The sequence below is a fragment of the Mchenga conophoros genome, linkage group LG1 (assembly GCF_057382185.1).
Source record: "Mchenga conophoros isolate Kocher_MC1m ecotype Shallow Benthic linkage group LG1, M_conophoros_male_GT1.1, whole genome shotgun sequence".
In the NCBI taxonomy this organism is placed as follows: domain Eukaryota; kingdom Metazoa; phylum Chordata; class Actinopteri; order Cichliformes; family Cichlidae; genus Mchenga; species Mchenga conophoros.
This window is the reverse complement of record NC_140526.1, coordinates 32,385,431-32,404,322: the sequence shown is the minus strand read 5'-3', so window position 1 is coordinate 32,404,322 and position 18,892 is coordinate 32,385,431. Positions and strand designations below refer to the sequence as shown.

Sequence of the window (18,892 nt, the reverse complement as noted above, 5' to 3'; positions counted from 1 at the left end):
CCTAATTCACTTTCACTAACCCTAGCTGGGTGGGTTTAATTGCCTTGCCATAATCCTTGTGTCATCATGTGTTTGTGTAGCCAGTTAAGGTTATATTGATCTTGAATATTATTAGCATAGGTGTTGGAATCATTCAATATGTGTTCTTTTCTTATATTTTGTTATTGAGAGTTTTAAACTTTAAAGAGAAAAAAAAAAAAGTTGAGCCCGGCTGTTGAGCCATTTGTGTTTACAGTGCTCACTCTGCACAGACTACAAATCCATCCATCCATGCATCCATCCATCCATCCATCCATCCATCCTCTTCCACTTATCCAGCTCAGAGCTGCCAGAGGCTGGAGCCTATCCCAGTTACTCTCCCTCCAGAGCTAATAATTTAATTGATGATGGGTAATGTCACATAAAGTAAACTTAGATCACTTAGAACTGTTTCTGCCAGAATGCTTTTGGACTGTTGTGCCTTTTCAGCTTTAAGCTGATCAGCTTGGAAGTTACATCCATTTGTCTGGTCATTGTTCATATCTTAGAGCTGAGGTACTTGAATTCATCTCTAATCACTTTCTACATTACAGATGGCTCACTATCTTAAATCCCAATCTAATTCATCAGATTGCTCGAGTCATTTTTGATTCCGCTTGAAAAAAATACAAGGAATGACAGTGAATCAAATGACAAGAACGTATTAGTGTTCAGGGAGGAACTGCAGCTTTATTATTATGCCAGTGGTAATTCAGGCCACATCACATGGAATATTTCAGCTCTTTTTTGAAACACCCAGCCTTCCCAATTTCCCCGAGAGGATCAATAGAGTTCATCTTATCTCCTTTCTTCGAATAGCCTGAAGCCTTGTCAGGCATCGTACGGCACGTCTCAACAGCTATTTGATGAGAAATGCAGAGAGGCAATATCTATAAAGAAGCACTGAAATGAAGCTTGTGTTCAGCTCAGATGAATATATGGACAATATTTGCATCAACGTAAATTAAATCTTATCTAATCTAAAATGATTGATAACTCATAAACACAAGCTTTAAGTATTTATAATTTTTTCTTGTAGTTTGCTTCTGTCCTTGTTTTCTATTTCTTGACCTCTTGTGGGGGGTCACCACTTGTGTCCACCAAGTTAATTAAAATGGCAGACAGCTACGGGGAAAACAAAATCCCTTGACTGCCCTGTTCTTAATGCACAGATTATGTATTGCATGCTTATGATTGTACAGCAAAACAATAGGCCAGTGACAAGAAAGCAGTCTGTTCGCTTATGCATAATACCCCCTCAAGAGTCCTTAAGGATCTGCCAAGACAAGTTCAACTCAAGCTGTCAAGCATGCCGGTATAAGATATCAGGGGGCTATGTTATATTTAATAGCTTATCAGCAGCAAATATTTGCTTTGCTAATGCCTGTAATTTATAATGGATGTTTTGACAGCAACACGGCTTCCTGTGCAGGCCCCACCTTAATTTTCTTCCATTGTGAGTTTTTCTTTTCATAGATTACTGCTCTGTACTGACAGTGATTGGAATTGGCTACATTATGTGTGGAATCCGTTCATTAATATATGACAGAGGCTGTCAAATAAACTGAAGTTTTCATTTTATAATATGCATGCATTCTTTAACTTACAAGAAGCTGAAATCCAGGAAGAAAAATTACAGTTGTTGAGAAAAAGACAACATATTGTAGAATGTGGCAAAACATACAGTTGAAAAGTTGCAAAAAAATGTCTTTGTCTGTCTTTGTGTCGTGCGTTAATTATGGACTTTAAACAACTGGTGTTTATAGGCCTTTTATATATAATTACAACCTTACAATAAAAATATACAATTTTATCAGTTTGTTTTTGTTTATTATTTTGAAAGAAAAAAAACAACAAGAAATCATCATTGAATTTTATGCTATGGGAGCCAACCAAAGGCAGGGGGAACCAATAATAACTTTGCTTATCAAAGGACTTTGTTGTTCACTTAATCAGAAAGCTTTAAATGATCTATAATTAAAGTAGTGGACTTCAAAAAAAGTATAATTCCTTAAGATGTACAATAGCAAGTTCCTTAACTTCAAATCCAAATGTTCATATGTTCTCTTAAGATAATAGGAGACTGGTGACTTTACAGGAAGGTCAACACAACAACAAGGTTGCGATTATTTTGTCCAGCCAAGTAAGTGTAAGTGCTAACATTAAACATAATACATATAGTTATTATTTATAAAGTGTAGCAGTTGTTATTCTTAAAACTTCATGACAACATTTAAGTGAGATTAGGTATATTTAAGAAAACCGTATTCTGGTGATGTCGCCACCAGAATAGGGTTGTGGGTCACTTTTTGAGTGGAGCTTGTTTATTCATCATGTGCTCCACCTTCTTACAAAGACAGCTTAATCTGTAATTATAGATGGCCATTAGTGTGTCAAATTTGCTCTACAAGGGTCTGATATCCACTTATGAGGACATTATACTACCACTGTTCTATCAAAATTTTAAACGAATATCCTCATTTGTGGCTCTCATTTTTCTTAGAAACAAAAATTGGGTAAAAAAAAATCTGGTAATTCTTTGTTTTTACATTCATTGGGCCCCAATATGCCCAAATATCAAAGAGAAATTAAAAATGCATGCTGTGGAAGAGTTTGGGTCTCAGGAGGTTAATGGATGTCCGTCTCTTCATCTTAGTGACTGACTATCTGCAGTATCTAGGGCATACCTCACATCTTGTTGAAATAAGCTCCAGCTACCATGAACCTCTACAGGATAGAGTGTGCATAACTAATAGTTGGACAGAGCCAGTGAATGCATTTTTGTTTTCTACAGGCACGGTAATCAACATAAATAATGAAGGCATATTTTCATGACATGTAACCTGTTAAAACACTGATGCCACAGAATCATCTTGTCCTTTTGGGTTGTTTTTGCCATTAACAATGAATCTTATTGACCTTTTAAGCTGAAATGTGTTATGACAACAGCGCCACACTTGTAAGTGGTGTCAAGCAATGTGCACGCCACGGCCAGTTTGAAATAAAAATGTCAGCCCTAAATGCAATGCACTTTTCCTAGTTTATTTAAACTTTGCAGGGCTGGGTGGAATGCACCGCTTGGAAGTGTTTGATACATAAATATGAAATATGCCAGTTTATTATGCACACTGCATTCACACTCCATAGTGTTAATTTGGGAACAACTCGACTGAGATGAAATACAAAATGTGTTTCCGGAAGACTTGGTTTCTGATGCTTCGCACTGAGGCTAAAAGGATGCTGCACTGATGGCTGTTGAGTAGTATGAAAGTTGACCTAGATGGACAGTAAATATCAGCACTTAGTGCCCGTGAGCATATCAGCACTTTATAATGTGCGAAAATAACTTTGACTTGAATAATGGGAATTTATTTTATGTGTGTGTTTGTGTGCTAAAGTCCTTTAGGTTGCTGTGATAGCCTATACTACTGTATGCATTGCATTTTATCACTGACTATACAATTATTTGCAATAATAAAGCACTAAACTTGACAGCAAATTCTGAAACATAATGTGCTCGTTTAGTCAAGGAGCAATACACTTATTCGGATGCTGTTGCATTTTTCTAAATTAAAATATTAACAACATGAACATGTAAAAAAAAACTGACTTTATTTTTATCAGAATCAGAATCAGAATACTTTATTGATCCCTGGGGGAAATTATTTTTTGTTACAGGCCTGCAGATTGACAATACTGCGGGAATAACACGTTATGCCATGTGCAGCATGGTGCATTTCATTTCGTCTAATGCACTGTGACATACAGTATAAGCTCCAGAGAATCTTATTTTCTCTCTGAGTGTGTCCTGGGGCTTAACTACGTCACATTTTATAATGGCTGCCAGTTCTACATGTCCTCAAAAGGTGGTCCTTCTGTAGTGGTGAAAGGAGGTGCCACTGTGTGGAAATGATATTCGGTCAGCTTTGCTTCACCGAGTCACAAAACAACTCATTACCTCAGCTAAGAGTGCATCTTATGTCTGCACTGGAGTGTGTAGCACATTGTGCAGGTGTGGGTGTTAAAAATAAATAAAAAATAAATAAAAGGAAAGTCCAGAATGTACTGCATGTTCAATTTCAAACTGAATACAGCACCATGTTAGGGAATTATTTTATCCAATATTATTTATGTAAAAAAAAAAAAAAGTGAGGTACACAGTGATCTGTAGTTTGACTGTGAAAATATTGGGCCAGATAATTATTGATGCCCTGCGTATGTGATTTTTAGTAATATTTAAGGCCTAGCATATCATAGTTGATGCATGACATGACACATTTTCAAGAAATACATTTAAAAAAAATTAAAATACTTGGATGTCACAACATTTTTGTCAGAAGGTTCTAAAAGCAGTTTGAATTTTTGGGCAATTTTATGGTTCAGACTTTAAAGCTTTAAGTTGCAGATTAAAGTTTTATTGGTGATACATGTGTCCCACCTGCAGGAACTGAACTTCATGACAATAGATGCATTCACATAATTATATGTAATGTCAAAGGGCAATTTCTGCTTGGGGCTGACATTAGACTAATTTGACACTGATATTTCTTCAGGTAGAAGCAATATTCAGAATCTACATGCTGACAGCTCTGTGTGTTTCTATATGGGCACCGGACACTAAATGGTTATAATACATACGTATGTTTACCCCAAAGGTCACTTTTTAAACCCATAACTTACTTACTTGCAAATCTGACTGCTGGTTAACATCCCCAGTCGGTGTTATATAGAAGTTTCCATCCAAACAAATTCCACAATGATGTTCTCATTAGAACGATACATTTACTCGACTCTCGACACTTTTGAACATTTTATGGTGCTGCAGTGAGATCAACAAAACAATGCCCACAGCTCTGTTGGTACTAAAGAAATGAGAAAAAATAACCACACACTTCTATAACTATGTTTTACAATGTTATATATATTTTTGCTTTTATTCCTGGCACTGTGGTAAGTTACAGCCTTTCACAGTAATTTCCATTATGGTTCACTTTAATGATTATCTCGGGGTAAAGTCATTTTTTCATGGTTATTTTTTGGTCTTTCCAATTTTAGCATGTCTACCCATGTTTTGTTTTTGGTTTTTTGGTTTTTGGCTTGTTTGTATTATACTCTTGAATTTTCACCAGCTGATCGTGCTGGCAGTTCTGAGTCCAGAGGGAACACAGTGAGCCTATTTTGATGTGTTTCATCGAGACTCACTTTCCAAAACCACAGTGTGACTGTATAGCTTCAGGACAGGGATTGCAAACAGGGACGTTAATCTGAGAGGTAAGAAGAAATGTGGTTGTGATAGATGTGACTGAAAAGTGGTGTAATCCCAGGCATGTCAGAAAAAGGGTGCTGTGGCCGTGTAGTGGGCTGCTAGCTGCTAAATGTGTCCATACTTGCAGAAGAAATTTTCTTCCATCGTTCTTTTTGCTGTTTGGATTCCCTTTTAATTCAGTTTGGATCGGCGCACTGTTTGGATTACTCAGTCAACTGATGCAGAGGTCAAGTGAATGTTATGAGTGGCACTGGATCAGAAATGGATCTGGACAGTCTAACATCCTTTTTTGTCTTCCTTCCAACAAGGACTGATACAGACAGTCTTACCTGTGTCATTCAAAAATATCCATATTCACTTATTTTTACACTTTTTCTTATGTCTTAATTTATTGTGCTCCTTATTTTGTGTATTTATTTACATTTCTAATATAGTATTTATTCTTTTAAGCTGTGTTAGCTTGGCTGCTCTAACCTTTGAAATAAATAAAGTATATATCATTTTATATAAGAGGGCAAAACAGTCCTGTGAAAAGCTAAGTACACTCCATGATTCAGTACCTTACAGAACCATCCTTAGCAGCAATAACTTAATTTATCAGTAGTTAGCGATAACTTTAAGTAATCATTATTTGTACAACTTCATTATTCTGTCTCATTATTGTGGAAGAAATTTGGACGACTCTTCTTCTTGCCACAACATTTCATTTACATGTCAAGGTCTTACTTTGACTGGGTCATTGCAACACTTTGATTCTTTTTTTTTCACCCATTCTGTTGTCGATTTGCTGCTGTGATTAGGATCTTTGTTCTGTTGCATGACCCACTCTACGCCAAGCTTTAGCTGTCAGATACATGTCCTCACATTCATGTGGTCAATTCATGGAGTTCGTGGTCAACTCAATGAGGTGACATCTGAATATTTCAAGGCTTTGTGGTCCGCTCACTTGATTATTCAAATTCAAATTCAAATTCAAATTTTATTTGTCACGTACACAGTCATACACAGTACGATATGTAGTGAAATGCTTGGACAACTGCTCGTGACCTAAAGAAAACAAAAAAGGAAAGGCTATGAATAAGATAGGAAATAAATATGAAAAATTAAAAAGGGTAAATTTAACTAGGAAGGAATAAAATATAAATTAAGGTTAAAAATGAAATAACTGTACAACACAAATTAGAATGAAGGGTAAATTTAACTGGGAAAGAATAAGATAAAGATAAATATATAAATTAAAGTTGAAAATAAAATAACTGTACAACAAAATACACAATACACAATATAGAACTATATAAGAATGTATGAAGAAATCTAAATATAAATAAATATATACACAATAACAGCAGCTGTACAAGTATTAACCGGAAATGAAGAATATAGTGACCAGTGTTGTGCAAAAACAAAGTCCAGAAAGTCCAGTGTGTGTGTAAGAACCATATGTGTGGGTCAGTACTGTGTGGTGGTGTGATTGAGAGACCGTATCGCCTGCGGGAAGAAGCTCCTCCTCAGTCTCTCTGTGTTGGTCTTCAGGGAGCGGAATCGCTTTCCTGACCTCAACAGAGAGAACAGTCTGTTGTTGGGATGGCTGAGGTCCTTCACGATCTTCCTGGCCTTGGTCCAGCACCGCCTGCTGTAGATTGAGTGCAGGTCAGGGAGCTCGGAGCGGATGGTGCGCTCAGCTGACCGCACAACCCTCTGTAGAGCTCGTCTGTCCTGCATGGTGCTGTTCCCGAACCAGGTTAAGATGTTTCCCGCCAGGATGCTCTCTATGGTGCACGAGTAAAAGTTCCTGAGCACCTTGGAGGGCAGTTGGAAGTCTCTCAAGCGTCTGAGGTGGTAGAGACGCTGTCGGGCCTTTTTCACCACGGTGTTGATGTGACAGGACCATGACAGGTCCTGCGTGATGTGAACTCCGAGGTATTTGAAGCTGTCCACTCTCTCCACTGGGCACTCGTTGATGACGGGGGTCTGGTAGTTCCTCTCCTGCTTAGTGCTGAAGTCCACTATCAGCTCCTTTGTCTTACTGACGTTTAGAAGGAGGTTGTTCCTCTGGCACCAGTTCTCCAGATTCCTAATCTCCTTCACGTAGGCCGTCTCGTTGTTATCAGAGATCAGGCCCACCACGACGGTGTCGTCAGCAAACTTGATGATGGTGGTGGAGCTGGTAGTGGCCACACAGTCATATGTGTACAAAGAGTACAGCAGGGGGCTCAGAACACACCCCTGGGGGGCTCCAGTGCTGAGAGTGGTGGAGGCTGAGACATGTCCGCCCATCCTTACTGCCTGTGGTCTGCCAGTTAGGAAGTTGGAGATCCACTGACACATAGATGAGCTGAGTCCCAGATGCTCCAGCTTGGTGGTGAGTGTGGAGGGAATTATGGTGTTAAATGCAGAGCTGTAGTCTATGAAGAGCATTTTAACATAATTCCCCCTTCTAGTGTCCAAGTGAGTGAGTGATGTGTGGAGGAGATGAGAGATTGCATCGTCTGTGGAACAATTTGGACGGTAAGCGAACTGTAGTGGGTCCAGTGTGTCTGGTAGTGAAGAAATGATGAAGTCTCTGACCAGGCGTTCAAAGCACTTCATCACTACTGAGGTGAGGGCTACAGGGCGATAGTCATTGAGAGAAGCAGGGTGGGGTTTCTTCGGGACAGGAACAATGATGGACTCTTTGAAGCATGTGGGGATCACCGACTGAAATAAAGAGATGTTGAATATCTCAGTGAACACAGGAGCTAGCTGGTATGCGCAGTCTCTTAGGATACGACCTGGGATGCCGTCTGGTCCTGCTGCTTTCCTGGTGTTCACTCTCTTGAAGGCTCTCCTTACTTCATGCTCGGAGATGACGAGCACGTTTCCGGTGCTGGCAGTATCTTCCTGTCTGCAGCCGTTAGCGCCGCTAACACTAGCATTGTTGGAGACCTTAGCTGCAGCCTCGAAGCGAGCATAGAAAGTGTTCAGCTCGTCTGCCAGAGTCACGGCCGCGTTCGTCATACCGGTTGTTGGTGCTTTATAGTCCGTTATTGTCCTTAGTCCCCGCCACAGGCTCCTAGAGTCACTCTGTTGGAGTTGTGACTCTAGTTTCCTCCCGTAGCGCTGCTTCGCCTCTTTCACCGCCCTCCGCACGTTATATGACGCGGCTTTGTACGGGTCCATGTCCCCCGTCATGAGTCCCGTGTTGTAGGCAGCGGTGCGGGATCTCAGAGCGTCGCGGATGGTTTTATCCACCCACGGCTTCTGGTTGGGAAACGTTGTGATAGTCTTTGTCTCCACGGTATCATCCGCTAGTTTCCCGATGAATCCCACAACCGCTTCCGTAAACACGTTGACGTCATCGTCGGAGCTGTTTCTGAACATGCCCCAGTCTGCATCATCGAGTGCGTCCTGTAACGCGGCCACCGATTGATCCGTCCAGCGCGCGACCTTCCTCTGAACCGGAACTTCCTGTTTCAGCCTTTGTTTGTATTTTGGCATGAGGAAGATGGCGGCATGATCAAATTTGCCAAACGGGGGGCGGGATTGTGCCTTGTAGCCGTCCTTGACCGTAGTGTAGCAGTGGTCCAGTGTCCTTTCACCCCTGGTGGGGCAGGTGATGTGTTGATAAAAGTTCGGCGCTGCGCGTTTGAGGTTGGCGCTATTAAAGTCCCCCGTCACAATAAGCGCAGCGTCCCGGTGTTGTGTCTGGTGCTGTGTGAGTGCCTCATGCAGCTCGCATAAGGCGGTGACCGTGTCCGCTTGTGGTGGAATATAAACGGCACTTACAGTGACCGATGTAAATTCCCGAGGTAGATAAAAAGGACGACACATGATGGACAGTAGTTCCAGATTTGGTGTGCAGGAGCGTGTGAGAGGAACAACGTTCGCACTGTTGCACCAGTTGTTGTTCACCATTAAACACACGCCGCCTCCCCTTGACTTCCCCGAGTCCCGTGTCCTGTCCATGCGGTAAACCGAGAAGAACTCGGCCGGCTGGATGGCGTGGTCCGGCACCGCTGGGTTCAGCCATGTCTCGGTGAAGCAGAGGAGATTGCAGTCCCGAATGTCTCTCTGGAACTTTATCCTGGCCCTGAGGTCGTCAAGCTTGTTCTCCAGTGACTGGACGTTGGCGAGCAGGATGCTAGGCAGAGGTGTGCGGTGTGCACGAGCTCTCAGCCTGTTCCTGACGCCGGCTCGCTTCCCTCTAGGCCGCCGCCGCTTCCCTTTGTTCTCCCTCGAGATCTCACTCGGCCAGCTCGGATCCGGAGTTAAAAACTTCGAATTGTGAGTACATTGTATACCAATAGAAACAAGAGTGTCACTGTCATACCTAATGTACCCAATGGTGATGATTTTGCCGATTTAGAAACGCTGAAAACTAACTTAAAAAACAAAGACAAAGAAAAAGTGGTCGGAGCAGTCGTGACGGCAGCCGACCTCACCGGCGCCATCTTAACTATTCTCTCTTTTAGCTAGTTATTTAAATGCTGCATTATTGCACAGAAGTTAATGGTAAAAATGTAACCACTGGAAAATAAATCCCCAAAACAAGCTGAAGCTGGAGTCTTCCCTTTCTAAAAACCAATTGCTTGTATACACTTATAAATATAACTTATAAATATACTGGGTTTACCAAGTAGCTTTTCGCAGTACATTTTGCAGACAGTCTGGTTTTTAATCACATTAGAGACAGTCTAAACTTTCTCCTATCTGCAGATGCTGGACGACTGGGTCATCTGGAAAACTTGATGGTTACTTTGGGTTAAGCATTAAGCTGGTTTAGGACCGATCTTATTACCAGATCAGTGCCAATTAAAAAAGAGAAATTCCCTTCTTATCAAATGCTGTTATTACTTTCCAGCCATATTCCTGTCTGTCTTTACATCTCCCCTGACTGTGTCAGTGCAGACTTCCTTTTAAACATATTGTAAGGATTTTTCTGACTAAAGTGAAACTCTCCATTCGGAAAGGTCTCAAAGGTCATTGAGAGTGGAATTTCTCGAAAGAATATAATGATTAAGGCCCTAAGGCTTGAGTGGAGACTCTCTCCTCTAATTTTATAATTTTGCGAGAATAGACAGGCTCTGCATACATAGCATTCCTACTCCTCCTCGATACTTACGGCAAAGGAGCTGTGTTAACCTTGTTTGAATATATGATCAGGCATGAAGACTTTATAAATGTGTATGATCGGTATGAGAACGCCCTCTGAGAGAAAAAAAAGCCGGCATCGGCACTGGATGACAACACTCTCAACAAAAGTCATAGTTTTGTTCTCCTTATTTCAAAGCTGGCTGCAATAAATGTTTCTGTATAAAGAATCTGATTCTCTTGAAATCTCCTTGCTCAAGTATGTTGTAAAAAAATTCCCAGAACACCTATAGAAGTATAGTGTATACATAAATACATCTATAGTTTTATTCAGATTCAGTTCACAGAAAAAGCTCTTGGGTACAGCAAACCACAAACCTTATGGGTTTTACTATAAATGTTTTTTAATTGCTATTTGGATTCAACCATGTTTTGTAAATGAAGAAATTGAATTTGCAAGACAAGACAAAGCACATTGCATAATTTCTGCTGCCCTTGCACTTTGCAGAAGTTGTCCAATTAAGCGTTATGTTTTTTTCTTTTCTTTAAATTTACATTTAATTGAATGTACGTTTGTTAATAATCTATAGATTTGGTTTTAATACATCAAACCTAAGTTGATGTTACAGGTGTTGTGTGTTTGGACGGAATCATTCACTTGTCTCCAGATTTAGATGTTAACTGGCGCCAACAGCTCATGACCCAAACTTTAGCATCTCTCCACCCACTACCATTCAAATGATTTTAAGACTTTACTGATCATGCTTAAAGTTCAGTGGGGGTCTTGCCCTGAGCTACGTTTTTGACCTTTAAGAGGCCTGCGAGCCAGAGTGCGCTCTCAGATCGTCAGACAGGCCACTCCTGACTGCTTTTAAGTCTGAAATCAAGAGGCAACCAAGCACTTGCTGCAAGGGCTCCTATATAGTCAATTGCCCAGCTGGAGAAACTGATGCCCACTGAGTCAATAGTGCTTTTTATACAGCACCAAAAATGCTAAAGCAACATGCAGTGCAGGCTACAGGGCAGATGCAAATGTCATTGCCTCTTTTGTGTTTTCTTTTTTTCAGAACAAGAGCTTGAAAAACAAGCTGCTCTCGGGGAACAAACTTTGTGATGCCTATGCTGAGGAGGTAAGAATTTTCAATTAGTGCATTCTGTTTCACCTCGTGCATAGTTAATATTCAGGTCCAGCTATTTAATTGTCTATTGTTCATGAAAAGAGTGCAGTTTGTAACATAATGCAAGTAGTCTTAACAAAGCATAAACAGTGCTATAACTGAGAAATGCAATGTGATTGCTTTTAATTCAATGCAAAGTATTAAGATATTAATATATATTAGAAAAAAATACATGTTTGTTTGTTTGTTTGTGTTTTATCTATGGCTTAGCTTATCATTTAGTTCATTAGTTGCTGCTGTAATAAGAAAACTCTTGATGCGACCTGTGTGTGGTGAAAGATTTATAAAGGTCCAGTTAAAGGTTAGAAATGATCCATTTTTGTCTCCCTCTCGCTGTCTCTCCCACTCCCTCACATAAACATACCCAGACACACACGCAAGCGCGTGCAAGCACAAAATCTTTGTTTTGGCAGTCCAGTGAATCTCAGAACAACTTGTCTCTAAGTGCAAGCTTTTTGATGGCTGTGCAGTGCAATCTGAGAAACTCAGGTTGTGGTGAGAGTAGCTTTGAGTGCATTTGGTCTGTGTCATTTTTGCTGTCACTTTTCCTCTTCTTCAGCTCTGCTTTCAGTTTTTTTTTTACAGTCAGCAGTGTCCATCAGGTCCACATCCATAGTGAGCCCTTGAGCTGAGCTTTGAACTGTCACTTTTGCCTTCCTGATGGCCAGTGCACACGCTGTAATCTAGCCATGCAGGATCTTACAAGGCAGCGAATCCTACAGGCATCCTGTTGACATGCTCGAGTCAGTGCAGCTGGTATTGTGTAATTATGGGGTTCATAGTTATGCAGTTGTAGAGCTGGTGATTCCATGCTTTTCCTATAGTCAGGCTACAGTATGTAGGATGACTTAAGATTTTTACTACCTTAGTGCACTGACATGACAGCTTGACTCTGTGTGGGGATGGAGGCTTTCTTGAGAAAGAGACCCTAGGCTAAACCTCCCTAAAAGCAGCATGAGACTTGTTTGATCAGTGCTGTAGATGATTTTATGAAGCTTTTTGAGTGACAGAGCAATTTCAGGTAAAAATGGCAGGGCAGCTATCCACCCTGGAAGGTATGAGTATGGAAACTGAGAAGAATTAGTCTACCAAATTTAGAATCTCTACCCTTAAAAAACGTAATTACTTTTTCTACATAAATGTTTCTAATCTTAATGTTTCTATTTCACAAGGGAAGCAGCTGTCTGTATAATAGGTCAAAGCTCCATAGCACTGCAATATGCTTCCTCCAAACTTGTATCAATCTGTCCAACATTGCTTAAATTCAGCAAACACTGAACATTAACACCTTCTTGAAAATTGTGTTTTATTTGCAAGGCTGTCAGATTGAATAGTGAGTATACTTGATAACAGAGTGGATTTAGTCAAACAAATGTTAGAACAGTATAGCTTAGCAGGAAGCACTTGCCTTTCCCATGCCTCAGTTCTGTCACCACAACTGTGTTATTATTTTTTGACCGACTGAATGAAGTCACTTGAGAGTGTGAATTATTAAATTCTGATCCTGCAATGTGGTTAACACAGAATAAGCCGACACAGCTTAACAGAGTTGTTTGGGGGGACAGAACACATATGTCTTGAACACCATCAGCCGTAACCGACTAAAAGATCATACTGCACAATGTTACGTGCTGTAGAGCTTTTCATTGACCTCGAAGTCAGCCCCAAAACTAAGGTTATTCTCAAGTCCCTAGTGAGATGTAGAAAATTGATGTTTAACATTACAGGCGCTTTTCCTTCTACAAATCTTCCAGCTAAAGATCCCTGACATTTCACCATTTAAGCTGATCCAAGCCATCATCACATATTCAAACTCTGAGTTGTTTGATGGCACATTTGACTATGCAGCCTGTCTGATTATAACACTTCAGGGAAGTGTTGGACAGAGTACAAATGCAATGAAGAGATACTGATTGAAGTTGTGGGTCACTCGCTATACTGAGCCAGAATTTTCATGCAACACCAAAGGCAGTCATCAAAATGGTGATAAATTATGTGCTTGTAGTTAATATACCATAATATCCCATCCTCAATCCTTTTTAATTCCAAGTTCCAGTCTCTGCCAGCTGGATTTTTTTCTGAAGATCTGTTATCAAGGCTGGGAGGCTTTGAGATCTTTAGGGAACAAATCGCTACTAGACTTTTCTTGACCACAGGTAGATGGAGGTCATTGTCTTCAATTCCTTTGGGAGACTTTAAATGGAGGAGTAAATCAGAGAGAAGAACATTGTTCCATGTGCCTTCTTCCAGAAAGTTATTTATGTTTAAAGGGTTATAGAGTGAGCCTGCAATCACACTGTAATGATTGTGAAGTGAAAGAAAGTGATAGACTCTAAAGCTACAAAACAAATTGCCACAGGTAATTGCGAACAACATCATTAAAAGTTTTTTTTCTAGTGGCAAGAAAGTTACGCCTCCTCAAACATAATGTATCTTTAGAGAGTTTAGATTCTGATATACAGTGCAGGGCAATATTCTTGAGCCATTACTTAAGGCTCTTATGACCATATTTTCCTAGAAAAATGGGAAATAGGAACATCAGTTGATTAAGATGCGTGAGCAGGGATACATGGTAATACAGTACATTTGACAAAAACTGAGTTTTGAAGATTCTACTGTCAAAGACAATATTTGATGTAATCACCTTTATCCCTCAACAGTCTGACTTTATGTAGTCTTCAGAAAGAGTTCTCCAGATTTCTTGAAGGACATTTAAATCCCTTCTTTGGATGTTGTCTGCCTTTTGTTCTGTTCTCTGTCAAAATGGCCCTACGCTGCTTTAGTTATGTTGAGGGCCAGGCTCTGCGGGAGGCCAATCCATGACTGATAGTGGTTAATTGTGTGTTTTTCTATCCAAGTATGCCTTTATTGCATTGGTGGCTTTCTTGGGATCATTGTCACGCTGAAAAATTAAGCTGCTCCCAATAGATGGTACTGCATGCTGGATCAAAACCCAATGGTTTTTGGGGTCATAATTTATATTTGACAAGGTCCCCAACACCACTAACCAAAACACAGTCCCAAATCTTGAGAGAGTCTTCATCCTGTTTCATAAATGGCTGTAGACACTCACTGCTATACTTCTCATTTATCCTCCTTTATGCATATTGACAATGATTCATCACTCTATAAGATTAGTTGCCATTGATTTTCTGTCCAGTTCTTATGTGATCTGGCAAATCTCAGCCTTTCCTCCCTGTTTTTCCTCCTTATGAATGGCTTCTTGTCAGCCACTCTTTCACTGAGGCAACGTCTGATCAGGCTTCAATGAACAGTACATGGACCAACTGAAGGGCCAGATACATCTCTCATGTCCTGTGTCAAGTCTTTGAAGCATTTTTCTGTATTTCTTAAGCACATGACTTTTAGATACTGAACGTCTGCCGTAGATCAGTTTTTAAGCTTCCCGCATCTTCCTTTGACCAGTTTCCTCAGATTTTTTTGAAGGTTCAGTGCATATCATGCAAAGATACGTTTACCAAGTTTTCAGCTGATAGCTCTAGGAATTTACCTTGTTAGTGTAAAAGTACTGATTCATGTATTCAATACTATGTTGTCTTTGGGCTTAATGTGACTTTCTTACTAGGCTGCTAGTAACAAAGTGTCTAAAGCTTGAAGTGTCTTTTTTGCTTGAATGGGTTCATGGGTTCGTAGGTTAGTGTTAAGTGGCTTAACAAACAACAGATACATTCTTCAAAAAATGGTCAGCTACAACGACTTGTCCAAAGAAGAACTTTGAAAGACCTTCAAAAAGGATGAAGGACTATTGACAAAGACCACTTCAATTAAACTGATGTGTGGTTCAAGACTTTTGAATAATACTGAATGTTTGGTTTTTTTTCTATAGAGAATCATTATTCTATTATTGATTATTTGTAATAATTATTGCCTTTTACAGTGTTTTATGCAAAACATGAATCTGAATACCCACCCAAAACATCAAAACATTCAATAAACACTGAACAACATTATGTAATTTGTCTCTAGAAATGATGGTTTTATCTTCAAAGACCTTTTTAGTTATGTCACAGTCTGGCGAGGGCAGACTGTATGAATTGAGAAAAGGACCCAAAACGCAGACTCCAAGGAACAGGGAACAGAACTTGAAATGTTAACAAAAGGCGAGCCGTTTAATATGGCTGGTAGAAAAGGTACAAACAAAGGGCAAGGCAAACTGAAGCAAAATTAACACAAACCTAAACTGGGGAATCTAAACAAACAATAAGAAAAACCTAGACAAGAAACTTGGAAGCATGGCATGGCATCGGAAACATGGCGTGGACAACAGACAACCTGACAGTCACACACTGAAAATAGAGGACTTAAATACACAGCAGGTGATTAAGGGAAGTGGAGACACATGAGGAAACAGCTGACTAGGATAAACATAATGATGCACAGGCAAGAGTAAAACTAACCGCATGAGCACAGAACAAAAGACCCCTTTTCAAAATAAAACAGGAAACATGCAGACTTAGACACGACAACCAGAACTTGACAATGTAAGACACAGACATGAAACGCATGAAGAGCAGGGGAGATTTAACATGGTTGGAAACACGAGGGGAAAATAATAACTAGAAACACTTAGGCATAATAATACAAACTTGATAACATAAGACACGCAGCATGAAACACGAAGGGTGAGGGGAAGCTTAAATACAGGGGAAGAAAACACAAGGAGTCTAATAACCAAATGAACTTAGATAACCTAATGAACAAAATAAACTCAAACTTAAAACGCTGGGTCAAAAGACCCAGGACCATGACAAGTTAAGGTTTTTTCTTTTTTTCAAAGCACTGAGTCAGAGATTTTTTTTCTCATTTTCTTTCCTTGCTGTGATAGCTTGTGATAGCATCTTTCAATCTTAAATCAATTCTTTGAAGCAATGTCCAAGAAGCGAGATTAGGCCTTTTTTCAGCTGGTCTCAGATAAACTTTCTAGGAACAAATTCCATTTGTTTTCACATGATACATTTTGGGATTTTGTGTGAGCAAGTAGGAGCATGACTTTTTGTGTGATTTTTGTTCTCATCTTGAGAACTGGGAGTCTTGGGAATTACTGTATTGTATATTGGAATACATTTCATTTGGTGTGGTAATCGTTTTTACAAAGCTGATTTAACTTGTACATATTTTTTTGTGAGGCTGATCCTCCACCTCGCATAGCAAGAGCTACAGTATGCTCTTAATCCATGTGCTGCTGTGAAAACCACTGAGCCAAAAAGACTTCAAATTACATGTTAACAGCACCACAGGGGTTTTAGTGAGATGCATGATCTTGCATGCATATGTACATGATCCTTCCCTACTGTAAATTTTGTGATTTTGTACTTATATATTCGTTAATAATCATCAACAAGCTAAGTATTATATTAAGAAAGGAAAGAAAGGAATGAGAAAAGAGAAAAGAAAAAAATATCTATTTAAAAAAACACTCCATTGGCCACTCTTTTACCTTCAGAACTGTTTTAATTATTTGTGGCATAAATTCAGCAATTCAAATCAAATCAAATCAAATCACTTTTTATTGTCACATCACATGTGCAGGCACACTGGCACAGCACATGCGAGTGAAATTCTTGTGTGCGAGCCCCACAAGCAACAGAGATGTGCAAACACAACAACACAAACGAGCAAAATACAAGAATGGCCAACCTGAAACTAATAAATATATGTACAATATATAATAGTGTATGCATTTCTGGATGTGTATACTAAATATTTTCCTACGTGTGTGTGTGTGTGTGTGTGTGTGTGTGTGTGTGTGTGTGTGTATACACATTTTTACAAATTAAATAGTAAAAAAATAAAATAAAATAATAATAATAATAATAATAAAATATATAAAATATACAGAGTTGAATATGTGCAAAACAAGTGGCATTTATATACAGTGTGGAGTGCATAATGTTGAAGTTCCAGTAGTGAAGCTGAGGTGTCTATGACGTGTTCAGCAGTCTGATGGCCTGATGGAAAAAGCTGTCTCTCAGTCTGCTGGTACGGGACCGGATGCTGCAGAACCTCCTTCCTGATGGAAGTAGTCTGAACAGTTTATGGCTGGGGTGACTGGAGTCCTTGATGATCCTCCCCGCTTTCCTCAGGCACCGCTTCCTGTAGATGTCTTGGAGGGAGGGAAGCTCACCTCCAATTATCCGTTCAGAGCACCGCACTACTCGCTGGAGAGCTTTGCAGTTGTAGGCGGTGCTGTTGCCATACCAGGTGGTGATGCATCCAGTGAGGATGCTCTCAATGGCACAGCGATAGAAGGTCCTGAGGATGCGGGGGCTCATGCCGAATCTTTTCAGTCTCCTGAGAAAGAAGAGGCGCTGCTGGGCCTTCTTCACTGTTTTGTTTGTGTGTACTGACCACGTAAGATCCTCAGCCAGGTGTACGCCAAGGAACCGGAAGCTGCTCACTCTCTCCACAGCAGCGCCGTTGATGGTGATGGGGGTGTGTACTTCTCTGCACCTCCGGAAGTCCACTATCAACTCCTTTGTCTTTGCGACGTTGAGGGTGAGATGGTTGTCTTGACACCAGTGGGTCAGGGCGCTGACCTCCTCCCTGTAAGCCGTCTCATCACCGTTGGTGATAAGACCCACCACTGTAGTGTCGTCCGCAAACTTCACAATGATGTTGGAGCTGTTAGTGGCCGTGCAGTCGTAGGTGTAGAGTGAGTACAGGAGAGGGCTCAGTACACACCCCTGTGGAGCACCAGTGTTCAGTGTGATGGGGGATGAGGTGATGCTGCCCAGTCTGACCACCTGGCGTCTGTCAGACAGGAAGCTAAGGATCCAGCTGCAGAGGGAGCTGCTCAGTCCTAGATCCTGCAGTTTCCTGTCCAGCTTCGAGGGAACGATGGTATTGAATGCTGAGCTGTAATCTACAAACAGCATCCTCACATACGTGTCTCTCTTCTCCAGGTGTGACAGGGCAGTGTGTAGTGTCAGGGCTATGGCATCATCAGTGGACCTGTTGTGGCGGTATGCGAACTGTAGAGGGTCCAGTGAGTCGGGTAGTGCAGAGCAGATGAAGTCCCTGACCAGCTTCTCGAAGCATTTGCTTACGATGGGGGTCAGGGCTACAGGTCGCCAGTCGTTCAATGAGGAGATGGTGGAGGATTTGGGTACAGGGACGATGGTGGCCATTTTGAAGCAGGCTGGGACTACAGACAGAGAGAGGGAAAGGTTGAAGATGTGCGTGAACACTCCAGCCAGCTGAGCCGCGCATGACCTGAGGACGCGGCCGGGAATCCCGTCCGGACCAGTAGCTTTGCGTGCGTTCACCTTCCTGAAGCACTTCCGCACATCCTCCTCAGACACAGTGTGCGCACTGACGTCATCCGCGGTGCGCACACTGT

The 18,892-nt window shown here is 40.8% G+C and overlaps 1 protein-coding gene across 2 annotated transcripts in view; it reads left to right on the top strand.

Moving 5' to 3' along the window:
- luzp2 (leucine zipper protein 2) overlaps positions 1-18,892 on the top strand; it is a 157,890-nt gene that overhangs the window by 105,230 nt on the left and 33,768 nt on the right. For both annotated transcript variants that reach the window (XM_085275677.1, XM_085275673.1), the window contains exon 6: positions 11,422-11,484. In XM_085275677.1, coding sequence (XP_085131803.1) covers positions 11,422-11,484 — 63 coding nt within the window. The remainder of the gene's footprint in view (positions 1-11,421; positions 11,485-18,892) is intronic.